Source organism: Notamacropus eugenii, chromosome 6 (genome assembly GCF_028372415.1).
Source record: "Notamacropus eugenii isolate mMacEug1 chromosome 6, mMacEug1.pri_v2, whole genome shotgun sequence".
Classification (NCBI taxonomy): domain Eukaryota; kingdom Metazoa; phylum Chordata; class Mammalia; order Diprotodontia; family Macropodidae; genus Notamacropus; species Notamacropus eugenii.
The window spans coordinates 105,522,231-105,534,555 of NC_092877.1; the positions used below are offsets into that span (position 1 = coordinate 105,522,231).

At 40.2% G+C, this 12,325-nt stretch overlaps 1 protein-coding gene across 1 annotated transcript in view; it reads right to left on the reverse strand.

Annotated features, from left to right (window-relative positions):
- CHIC2 (cysteine rich hydrophobic domain 2) overlaps positions 1–9,858 on the reverse strand; it is a 41,800-nt gene extending 31,942 nt beyond the window's left edge. Inside the window, exon 1 of the mRNA XM_072620786.1 lies at positions 8,245–9,858. Coding sequence (XP_072476887.1) covers positions 8,245–8,363 — 119 coding nt within the window. The 5' untranslated portion in view covers positions 8,364–9,858. The remainder of the gene's footprint in view (positions 1–8,244) is intronic.
- Between the last annotated feature and the right edge of the window lie 2,467 nt (positions 9,859–12,325).

Genomic DNA, 12,325 nt, shown 5'->3' on the forward strand with positions numbered 1-12,325 from the left:
CCTTGAGGGCTTAAGGACTGTCTTTTGTTGCTTGTGTCCCCAGCACTTAGTACAGTGCCTAGCCCTAGCACATAGTATGCCCTTAATAAACGTTTACTAATTTGCCTGTTAAGATATTTCAAACTGGATGTCCCTAGGGACATTTTCAACTCAACATGCCCTATATAGAACTCATTTTCTTTCCCCTAAACCTTTTGCTCTTCCAAGCTACTCTATTTATGTCAAAGGCATCAACATCCTTCCAGTGTCTCTGGTTCAAAATCTTGGTATCATCCTCCACTCATCAAATCTACATATATAATCAGCTGTTAAAATCTTTCCATTTTTACTTTCATGTATCTCTTATATCTAACACTTTCTCTCTACTCACACAGCTACCCAAGTTCCCTCCTGGCTTAAGAGTGATTATCAATAGTAACTGTTGCTGTTTCCCTCCCAGCCTGATGTAGTTATTTTTCTTTGCCTCATTAAAGGGGTCATGCCCAACTACTCCTTAAACAGGCCTATTCACTGAATAGGCATTGCCTCACCCTAAGTGAGTACCTGCAAAGAACTTGGCCTAAAGGGGCCAAGGTCTTCTGTTGCATCCTGGGCCACCTCCAGTCATCCTGATGAATATCTGGTCACTGGATCCAGATGGCTCTGGAGGAGAAGTGAGGCTGGTGACCTGCACAGCCCTCCCTCATTCAAAACAAAGTCAAGTGCAAGTCATGTCGTTATTTTTCTGATGGCATGGTCTTCTTTGGCAACAAGGGATGAACACAACCACCACCACCACCACCACAACAGCCTATACTATACAAGGCTACTAGTATAATCTACCTTGAACCCAAATCTGACCATAAAATTCCCCCACTCATTCAATTCTGGTGGCTTCCAATTACTTCAAGGATCAACTCCTATGTTTATGTTAAAATTGTTTTCTTAAATATATTTAAGATACATATTTAAATAATCTTCTGAAAGTACTTATGTTTTGCACTGTCTTTAAGGGTAAAAACTCATGAGAAACAGTTTGTTCAATGAGACTGAAAAGATAGGCTGAGGCCAGGTTGTATAGGGCTTTTATAAACTACTCAACAACAGGAGGGAGGGGAAAGACATAAAATAAAGAACATTCACAGTAACAAGAAATAAAAGCTAATTTGGCATAGAGCAAGGAAATGATCCCCCAAAAGAAACAAGAATTTAAAAAGCACACCACACAGGCAGAGTGTCCTAAATACTTCCAAAGTCCCTTGAGGGCATCACTATATTATAGTATAATATTATTTATAATCATGGTCATAGATCTAGAGCTGCTAGGTGGCAGAACATCTTACTCATGAGGAAATTCAGGCTACCATGCTGCCCAAGGTATCAAAAAGCAGGGAATCTGAACCTATGATTTCAAATGTACTGCCATTTTGTAACGTGCATGTTGCCTCCTGATGATTGGAAATCTTCAAGACAAGGTTAAATATAACATGTTCAGCATATTCTTTACGATAACAGGAAAACTGTATACTGTTATTTACAAAGAATCCCATAAAAATAGTTGACAAAATTTTTGTCACGTCTGCAAAATAATCATGTTTGGACTAGAATATCTCTTAGATCTCTTTCAGATTTAAAATTTTACAACTATTATAAACTTCTAAGTTCAATTTATCTGGAAAACTAACCTACATGGAACATCTATTCCCAATGATGTCAAGTTAATGAGGCATTAATGTACTAGGCTACAACAACATAAGAACTGGATAAAAAGAGCTGCCAAAAATTTTATAAATAAATTATGAGAAAAATGATGACAAAGTCAACTCAGAAAACATTTTACATTAGGAAAACATTAGGAAGATTGGTATTTCACAAAAGAAGCAAACGCTATCTATATCTGTTACATTTACACTTATACTTCACTAAAAATTAAGTTTCTCAGATTTTACAAAAAAACCACCTATTTCATCTCATATTCAAAGCCTATGTACTTGACTTGCTAGAAATATGAATTACAGTCTTATTAGCCTAGAATTCCAGAAAAAAAAAACCTAAAATTAAACAGCCTATTTTAAAACAATATACTCTATTAGTTACTTATTAATTACAAGTATAATTTACTTTTTAATTTTTAATTATTTCATTTCACATAGCTATTCACATGGAATTTTTAAAGCCTTGTCAACTTCACTTCTCTTATCGGGCATAAATCCAATAATACTGCAATATTTGAATTACAAATACCATAAGGCATTAAAAAATTCAAATACAGTAAAGCCTTTCTTCACAAGTTCCCATTTACATAAAACCTACTCACACATTCAAATTTTGAAGCCCTAACGATAATAGTCTACTGAGAAAGGCCTAAGATCATTATATTTTAATGTTATTTGGCCTAAGAAAAACTATATGAAAAACAAAATTCAAATTTGTCTGCTTTCAATTACATTTTATTATTAAAATATACAATGGTTTAATCTTCTAATGTGATTTTATATTGCAAAATTCTTAGGCTTTAATGTAGGTAGAAAAGATGAAAGTAGCATCTCCAGCCCCTGGCTTTGCAAGACCACACTATATTTCCAATTTCCAAAGGTATATAAAATACAATTTATCAGAAGTCTTGAAACAAAACTAAACTTAATTAACTTCTTAAAGCTAAATATGCAATTCTGGGAGGGAAGGGAGGAAAAACTAAATACGAATATTATGAATGAAACCAAACAAATAAGGAATAACTCGTTAGGGAGAACAGGTTTCAACTCTCAAGGACAAGACATTCCATCAGAGTTATCTTTGAATATGGGACCTTTCAGGGGAATGTCAAAAACTTCTGTAAAGTCATAGGTATTCTGGTCAGTTTCTTGTACCTCTGTGCAGCAAAAGTCATGTCCACTGGACCCAAAGTAGCTACCAAAATTTTCAAGTCAAAATTGTTATTTCTACACTTGTCACTGTACACGGAGGGTCCTTCAAATTCAATTATGAAAATTCCTTTTGGAGAATGAAGGATTATTGATGAAGATTTGGAGTGATTTTTAAAAATAATCATACTTAATCAAGCAGGGAAAAAAGAAAGCAGATAGATATAAAGAGGGTATTTGAGCACAAAACTCAGCAAAAATGGTGTTCAGATACGTAACTGGGGTTAGATTAGGAGCCAAAGACCATGTGAGCCTTCAATTTGATTCTGATTTTGAAGGATGGATAAAAAGATACAGACTGAGTAAGAGGAAGACCAAAGAGCAAATTGAGCACAGCCCTTACCACAATCTACCAAAAAAGCACTAGATTTGGAGAAGGCCAGGGTTCAAATTCCAACTACACCACTTACTATGTGAACCTGAGAAAGTCATTTGACTTCCCTGGGCCTCAAGTTCTTGTCCATTTCTCAAACTACAATCCTCTGATTGAAGAATCTGCTTGAGGGTATGAACCAATCTTTGTATCTTCTCCTGAACACCTGTCACAGTGTACTGCATGTACCAGGTCCTTAACAAAAAGTCTGCTTACATCTATTTTGATGAGAATAAAGTTTCATTATACAAAACTCAAGTAACCAGTGACTTCAGAGGACTGAAAGTGAAGTATGACTATGACCACTGCTACAGAATAAAGCTTAAACTTTCAAGTATAATCAATATATCGATTTGCTTTGCTTGATTATAATTATTTATTACAAGGGAGGGTCCCACAGGGAGAGGGTAAGGAAGGGCTAGTCATGCAAAAAGAAATCGTCAATGAGACTTTTAAAAAAGAAAGAAAAAGTACATTAATCCGTCCTCCCAACAACCTTCCAAAGTAAATAATTATCTTTTATAGAACAATAATGCTAGAATAAATCTGGAAAACTTTCTGGTCAATCTCCACAAATCTAAAGACTATCCTCAGACCCCAGAAAAGAAATGTATGTCTTTTAGGTAACTGGAGTGACACAGGCACGAGATCACTCTGCATGCATTTTAAAATGACATTTTTGCTATCCCCTCTGTGCTTTTCCTCAGAACACATTTTCAATGACTGTTCTACTCTGGAGCTGTCCACTTTATTGATCCAACTGAGATACATTTCTGATGTCAAAAGAAAATATATTAATCAGAAAATTGTCAAGTACACTGATGAGGAAAGAACAAAAAGTGAATCTGATTGGCTGTCAGTCATAAAGAGGTTTTATTAAAACCACAGTATATTTTGTTTACCTAACACTAGATATTTTATAATATGATTTCCCACACACCAGCTTAACCTTCAAACCAACCTGGACCTTTTGTAACAAAAAGGGAAAATGAGAATATTGCTTATAATGTCAAATGTAGTCACCATGTTTGGTTTTGTTTTATTAGCATTCTTTTTTATAAGGGAAGACACATGGCAGGATGGAAATCATAATACAGAATGAAATGGATTACTTTTAAAAAATAAAAAGGCAACCTACTGCCCATTTTCACCATTATTCAATAATGTCTGTAAGTTCTAAACATGATTTACAAATAAAAATAAAATGGCCCTATATTTACTTTAAATTAGACATGGAACAGGCATGGTATAGTGGGGAAAGAAAGTATTAAGATTTACACTAATAATTAAAGAAATGCAAATTAAAACAACTCTAACTTTATATTGAATACCTATCAGACTGGCAAAACTGACATAAAAAAAGCAAAGAACAAATGCTGGAGGGGCTATGGGAAAACAGATATGACAATATGCACTATTGATAGAGCTATGAACTGGTACAGTCATTCTGAAAAGTAGTTTGAACTATGCTCCAAAAGTAACTAAACTGCACATACCCTTTAATCCAGCAATACCCCTACTAAGTCTATACTCCAAAGAGATAAAGAGCAAAAAGACGCAAGGATACAAAAATACTTATAATAGCTTTTTTTATAGTGACAAAGAATGGGAAACTGAGAAGGGTATCCATCAAATGGAGACGGTCTAAAGAAGCTATGGTATATAAATGTGATAGAATATTATTGTGCAGTACTCAGCAGTGTGTGGCTCATAGTAGGTACTCAATAAATGTTTATAGTATTGTATTGTATTGAAAGAAATGATAAAGGGGATGATTTCAAGAGAAACCTGGGAAGATTTGTAGGAACTGATGCAGAATGAAATAAGAAGAACCAGAATAACAATTTACATACAAACAATATTTTAAAACAAACAAAACTTAAGAACTCTTGATCAACGTAATTCCAGGCCTCATGATGAAACATACTACCCATATCCTAACAGAAGTGATGGATTTAGAGTACATATTAAGCCATATGCATGTGTATCTGGATATCGCCAATGGGGGAATTTGTTTTGCTCAAGTACAAATATTTGTTACAAGAGTTTTATTTTTCTTTTTGGAGGTGGGAGGTGGAGTGGGAGAGAGAAGACAGATTCTGGAAGAAAGTTTTATGCAATTAGTTTCTTTTTAAAAAAGAAAGAAAAGTATTGGATTTTGAGTCAGAAGACCTAGAGTTCAAATTGTAATACCTGTATGAAAAATCACTTAACCTCTTTGATATTCAATTTACTGATCTGCAAAATAGAGCTAAATTACATGATACCTATGGTCCCTTTTACCTTTTAATGATTTATGAATAAGATAACTCTAATGCAATGAAATTAGAGTAAACATATTTAATAAAATACTGCTAAAAATATCCATGAAGTACATTATAGATCTTCATATCTCATTACTCATCCATGTAAAAAAATAGTTGGTCAATGGCAATGGTCTACATAGCCACTTAGTAAAAACAGTAAGTTTTTTCATTCTATCGCAAGTCTTATTTCTATCTGAAGTTAAGAAAATTAAATGTCATCAGTCATAACACTGGGAGAAGGCCCTCTCTAAGTGCGTTTCTCCTACCTTTAGACAGAAGTAACATCTCTGTTAAGTCTCTATCATATTAAAATTTCCATCTAGAGAACACATTCTCTGTGTATTCATCCAATCTTTAGCCAACTCATGAAATACTGAGCAAATACCTATTACATATATGGTTCTTTTCTTGGTCCCAGCGACAAAGACAATCCAGAGATTTTGACAAGTTTACAAGACACTGAGTAATACAACAAATATAGATAAATAAACACAAAATAATTTGAGGAGGAAGACAGTACTAACATATAAGGGGCAAAAGGAATCAGGAAGACCTTTTCAATGGAGGTGACACAAACCTGAGTCTTGAGGGAACTAAATACTTCAAAAACTCAATTTAAGTTGTCAACTATCTTCTAGACATAACAAGCTAACACTTGGCTATGATAATGTTAGTCAGTTATTTTACACTTGGAAATAGTAATTCTACTTCTTAAGTACTATTCTCTTTAATCAAGTTTCCTCAAAGCAGAAAAAAAGATAACCCAAAGGAGAACCACCAAAAGAATTCTGGCGGATCCAATGGACATACATTTCCAATCTGGAACTACTTTGCTACTTTTTGGTAAAATAAACTTCCTCTTTTGAACAAATGCTCTGTCCCTCCCTTGCTGGCCCCTTCCAAGTAGTTAATATCTAATCAATATTTATCACCTATTTTGTCCTGCACTGTGTTCTCAACCTAACAGTTCCCCCAACATATCTTCCTTTTCTTTCAAACAAATTAGCCTCTTCCCTCTCAGTAACAAGAGAAACTATTCTACTACCAGTAAGTCTCAAGGAAATTCTTAATGCAGGAGAAACAGAGTAGACTCTAGGTACAAAAAAGTTGGGGAGCCATTATTCTGATCAATTATATCTACCTACTTCACAAGACTATTGTGAGAAATGATATAAAGTGAAAAAAATCACATGTAAGCTACATGACAGTCTGGGAAAAGCTAAAAGATCTGAAGTTCATAACCTTTTAAAAAAAATTACTAGGGTAATTTTAGTTGTCAAGAAGTTGCAATATTAAAGATATGCTGTGATGTGATAGTATTCATTACATATATAATTTGCTATGTTTATTACTTTGGCTGGTGTGCTAGGTAGTTTATTAACAATTAATTGTAGAAAAACATATATTGTAATAGTGCTCCAGGCATGGGGTGTGACAGTTCCCATCCAAGCCCTATACTCTGTAAACTAATAGGTGCCAAAGAAGCCAGAGTATTACATAAGCACATCCAAACAACTAGATAGCCTGCTGATTTATTGAGAAATACTGATTTTTCCTATTAATGACATATCCGAAATCTATTTGGCTAAAAGTAAAAGTCAGCACCCCGTTCACTAGATTACAAAAACTAATAAAAATTGTTTAAAAGTACATTAATCACTAACAGGCACTCATGTAAAAAGCAACTTACAGAGCTAATAAAGATGGCACCTGAATTTCTGATCTGAGAGGACAAGTACTTATATTCATTAACTAAGGGCCTACTGTATGCACTGCGCTTCGTAACGAAACGAATAAAAATACTGTTGCCAGCTGTACGTAACTGTACTTTTCAGAGAAACATTACGAAACTTCCTGCTTCCGGACAGCTCATTATTTGGTTCAAGTATCCACATTCCTTGATTAGTCACAACCTAGAAGACAGGCTTTTTTTTCCCTTAGTGTAGCCTAACGCCTAGATAGACGTTCAACGTTGTTGGCTGGGATTTCATTAAACCTTACAAAGTGAGATTCAAGTATCTCTCAAGAGGAATGGATGGGAGGAGGGAGCCACAGGTACGTATTCTGGAGAATGACAGCAATTTTAACGGTGCTGCATTCCACGTTCGGGTTGATTTTCTTAATTATTTGGAGGCACTCGTGATCTTGTCAGATTTTTAAGCAGCATGCTAATAAAAATCCCGAGCAAGGATTTTAGGATCTGGGGAGGTTTTTCCGAAGAGGAACCTTAGCATACTTCAAGGAACCTAGGCACACCCCTGCGGCCTCGGCTTCCATGAGGGTCTTTACGTCCATTTGCACCCGGCCTGAGCCCCGGGTCAGCGGCACACAAGGAAGACAAGCCAAGGTTAAGGGGAAGAGAGGCCCAGGGGGAGGAAGCGGGGGCAGAGAGGGCCGCTGGCCTCCACACTGGGGTGGAGGGAGCAGGGAGGGGTACGTCAGGAGAAGCCCTCCAAGAGACCGCGGGGCCTGCGGAAAGGGAGAGGAAGGAGAGGGGAGGGAAGGGAGAGACAGACTGAGAGACAGAGACAGAGACCACACGTCCCTGCTCTTCCTGGTCGCCGGCCCAGGCCACAAGGCCCCGGATGGGCGTCGCGGGGAGGGGGCCCCGCCGCTGCCCGCCACCTCCCCGTCCTCTCCCGCACCCTCCTCCGGGCCTTACACGGTGACGTGACCGGAGCCGCGAACCACTACGGGGTCGGGCGAGTACTTCAGCAGCTGCTCCTCCAGGGCCCGCTCCTCGTCCTCCTCCTCCTCGTAGATCTCGTCGAAATCCGCCATGCTGAGGCCTCGCAGGCCCTCCCCCCTCCCCGCCCCGGCCCGAGAGGGGCTGGAGGCCCGGGGCTGGGGCGAGAGAACGGCGGAAGGGTGAGAGGAAAAGTCGCAGCCGCCGGCGCTCGGGGAGGGCCGCTCAGCTCGTTCCGCTCCGTCCCCGGTTCTCCTGGGGGACTACAGGAGGGCAGACGGAGCCCCGGCCGTCACAGCCGCCGCCATTACCGTCGAGCCGTAAAAACACACAATGTCAACATCCGCTCCGCGGCCCACACCTCCACCGGCGCCGCAGCCGCAGCAACTAAGGCAACCACAGCAACAGCGGAGCCACCCGCAGCGGGAGCCGCGGCCTAAGGCATCGCGAGATTTGGCGGACTGGCCGACCCGGGGGACGAGCGAGCGGGGCCGCGTGCGCGTGCGCGTGCGCGCACGCGCGCGCGCGCCGCTCCTCCCGTTCTCGCTCTCCACGTCATCCTTCCCTTTCCTCGGGCGGGCGGCCGGCTCGTTCCTTCTCTCGGGATTCCACCCTCTCTCCTGCTTCCAAGAAGCCCGAACGACTCCTTGGACTCTGCCCTCCTGAGGGGAAGGAGGAGGAAGCGAGCAAAAGGGTGCACCTTGACTTTAGACGTTGGAGGGCGGGGCGGGGAGCCCCCTGGGTCCCCCAAAGCCAGGAGCGAGCAGAAGAACCCGGGGCTGCGTGCGCATCCCGGGGCTCGGATTGCGGGGCTCGTTCCTGATCCTGACGCCGACCGCTGACGTCTCGGACCAAGAGACCTCGTCTACACCGCCGGCTCTCCCATTGGGACAGTCCTGGAAGGTGCCTCCTTGGCAGACGCGGAGGTTCCCCTGGAGGCCCGAGCAGCCTCGCCACGTGCGAGGAGGCGAAGGGCCCCGCAGAGTTTCCCCGCCTCACTTATCCCCACCCATCTGCTGGAGCATCCTCACGTTTGAAGGGTCCACCCCACTCTCCCTTGCCCAGTAGCTCCGCCAAGGAAAAGTGCAAGGTCTAAGTGCAGTTTTAAACTTCCAGAGCTTAACACCGTGTATGAACTCTCCTGACCCATCACTGGTAAAGGTCCAAAAAAAAAAAAATTAACTTTTCAGGAGAAGAGAGTGCAGGACCCGAATCAGGAAGACCTAGTGTCACAAACTGCTTCAGATAATTTACTAGCTGTGTGACTAGCTAGGCAAGCCACTTAACCTGAATGGACCTCAGTTTCTTCAGATGCAAAAAGAAGATGTTGGATTCACTGACTTCCAAGTTCCCCTCTAGTTCTCAATTTATTTTTTTATTTTTTTTTTCAGTTCTCAATTTATGATCCAATAATTCCTTTTTCCCCAAAGCTTCTCTTTCTGACTTCCCTGTTTCTATCCTGTGGCACCACCTTTGATTAATTCTTAGCCATGCTACAAACTCAACTGCCTTTGATTGCTTCCTCTTTTTCCCCTTCTACATTCAATCAGTTGCCAAGTCTTGTGAATTATATATCCATTATATGTATGAAACCATTTATTATGTACCTACTATGTGCCAGGAGATACAAAAAGGAGGCAAAAGATAGTCTATAATGGGGGAGACAACCTGCAAACAACTGTATGGAGAGCAAGTTATATACAGAATCAAGAGGAGATAATAGAAGGAAGGCACTGGGATTAAGAAGTGTTGGCAAAACCTTATAGAGGGTGAGATTTTAGTTGGGACTTCAAAGAAACCAGGGAGGTCAATAGTCAGAATGGAGAAGGGAAAGCATTCCAAGCACTGGGAACAGTCAGAGAAAATGCTCAGATTTGAGAGATGGAGTGTTTTGTTTTTCCAACAGCCAAGAGGTTAGTGTCACTGAATCAGAGTGTATGACAGGGAGCAAAGTGTAAGAAGACTAGAAAGCTAGGGGAAGGCTAGGTTTTAAAGACTTTGAAGGCCTAACGGAGTACTTTGTATTTAATCCAGGAGACAATAGGAAGCCACTGAAGTTTGTTGAGTAGGGGGTGAATATAATGGAACTTTGTGCTTTAGGAAAATCACTTTAGAAGCTGAATAGTGGATGGACTGGAAATGGGAAGAGACTTAGGGTGGACAGAACCACTAAAAAGATATTGGCAGTAATCTAGGTGTGAGTTGATGAGGGTCTGAACTAGATTGGTGGCAGTGTCAAAGAAGAGAGCGTATTTGAGAGATGTTGCAAAGGAGACATAAACAAGCCTTGGCAATAGTTTGGATATTCGGGGTGAGATAGTGAGGGATGAAGGAGGACTCCTAGGTTGTGAGCCTGAGGGACTGGGAGGACGGTGTTGCCTTCTACAGCAATAGGAGAAGGTAGAGAAGAGAGATATGGGGGGTGGGGAATAAGAAGTTCCATTTTGAGTTTAAGATGTCTATTGGACATCCAGTTTGAGATGTCTGAAAGGCAGTTGGAGGTTCAAGACTAGAGGTTAGCAGGGTATTGGCATAGGATTGGTAGATTTGAGAATCATCAGCACAGAGATGATAATGAAATCCATGGGAGCTGATGAGATCACCAGGTGAATGAAATGGCATTAAAGGGAGAAGAGCAGAGAGCCCTGGACAGAACCCTGAGGGACACCTAAGGTTAGAGGGTGTGATCTAGAAGATCAGCAAAGGAGAAGGAGTAATCAGATAGATAGGAGAAGAAGCAGGAGAGAGAAGGGTGTCCCAAAAACCTAGAGAGAACAGATTTGAAGAGAGAGATTGGCAGTATTAAAGGCTACGGAGAGGTCAAGGAGAATGAAGAGTAAGAAAAGGACATTGGATTTAGCGATTAAGAGACTTGGCAACTTCTGAGAGAGCAGTTTTGGTGGAACAACTTGGCAGGAAGTCAGATTGTAAGAGTTTGAGGACCTCTTTTAGATGACCTTTTTGAGGAGTTCAGCTACAAAGAGCAGAAAAGATATGTAGGATGATAGCAGGGAGGGAAGGCTGCATTGAGGGTTTTTTCAAGAAAGAGAAGACATAGGTATATTTGTAAGCAGTAGGAAATGAGCCAATAGAGAGGGAGAGATTGAAAGTAAGTTTTCTTAAGCAGTTTCTCTCATCTCCAGTCTTTTCCAACTCTCTGACAGTCATGATCCTCAGAGCTAAAAGGAACCTCAAAGCATTATCTAGTTCAACCCATACCTGAAGAGATGTCTTCTTCAGCATTCCCAACAAATGGTCACATTCATCTCTGCTCAAATACCTCCAGTGATGGAGTACTCCCTAATTTCCAAGGGAGCTAATTATACTTTGAGATGTTGGGAAGTTTTCCCTTATCAAACCTGTCTCTTTACAACTTCTACCCACTGGTTCTATTTATAACCTCTAGAGTCTTTCAAAATCATTCATCCCTTTGCTGCCAAGTTAATCTTCCTTATACACATATCTCACAATATTCCTTTGCTCAAAACCCTTCAATTGAAGCTAAGGAATGTGCTTTGGAAATCTTGTGTAAGTGTGTGTAATTATTTCCCAATAAAGTCCAAACTTCTTATCTTTAAATTCAGGGATATAACCTGGTGCCTCCTTACCTTCCCAGCTTTATGCTGAGCTATTTTCCACATGTACTCTACATATGAGCTCATATGTAAATCAAATGCTTCCTCCTCCATGAGGCTTTTCCTGATTCTCCTGCTCCTCCACATGGTCACAATGATCTTTTCTATCTTAGACCTCAAATGATACATTTGTACCTTTCTAACTGGTTCATCCAGTTCAACAAACATTTATTTAATGTCCATTCATTCAACCAATATTTATTGCGTACTTACTGTGTAACAGAATACTGTGCTTGCTAAGCTATGTGAGAGATAGAAAGTTTAGTTAAGACACTGTCCCTGTTCCTATAGAGTTCATAACCTGTGAGACAGATCAGGAACAAACACAGATAACTGTAATATACAATGTTATATCATTAGTACATTAGAGAGTTGTGAAACAACGTGTTTTGTGGCGTCCTAGGAGAATTGATGTACCAACA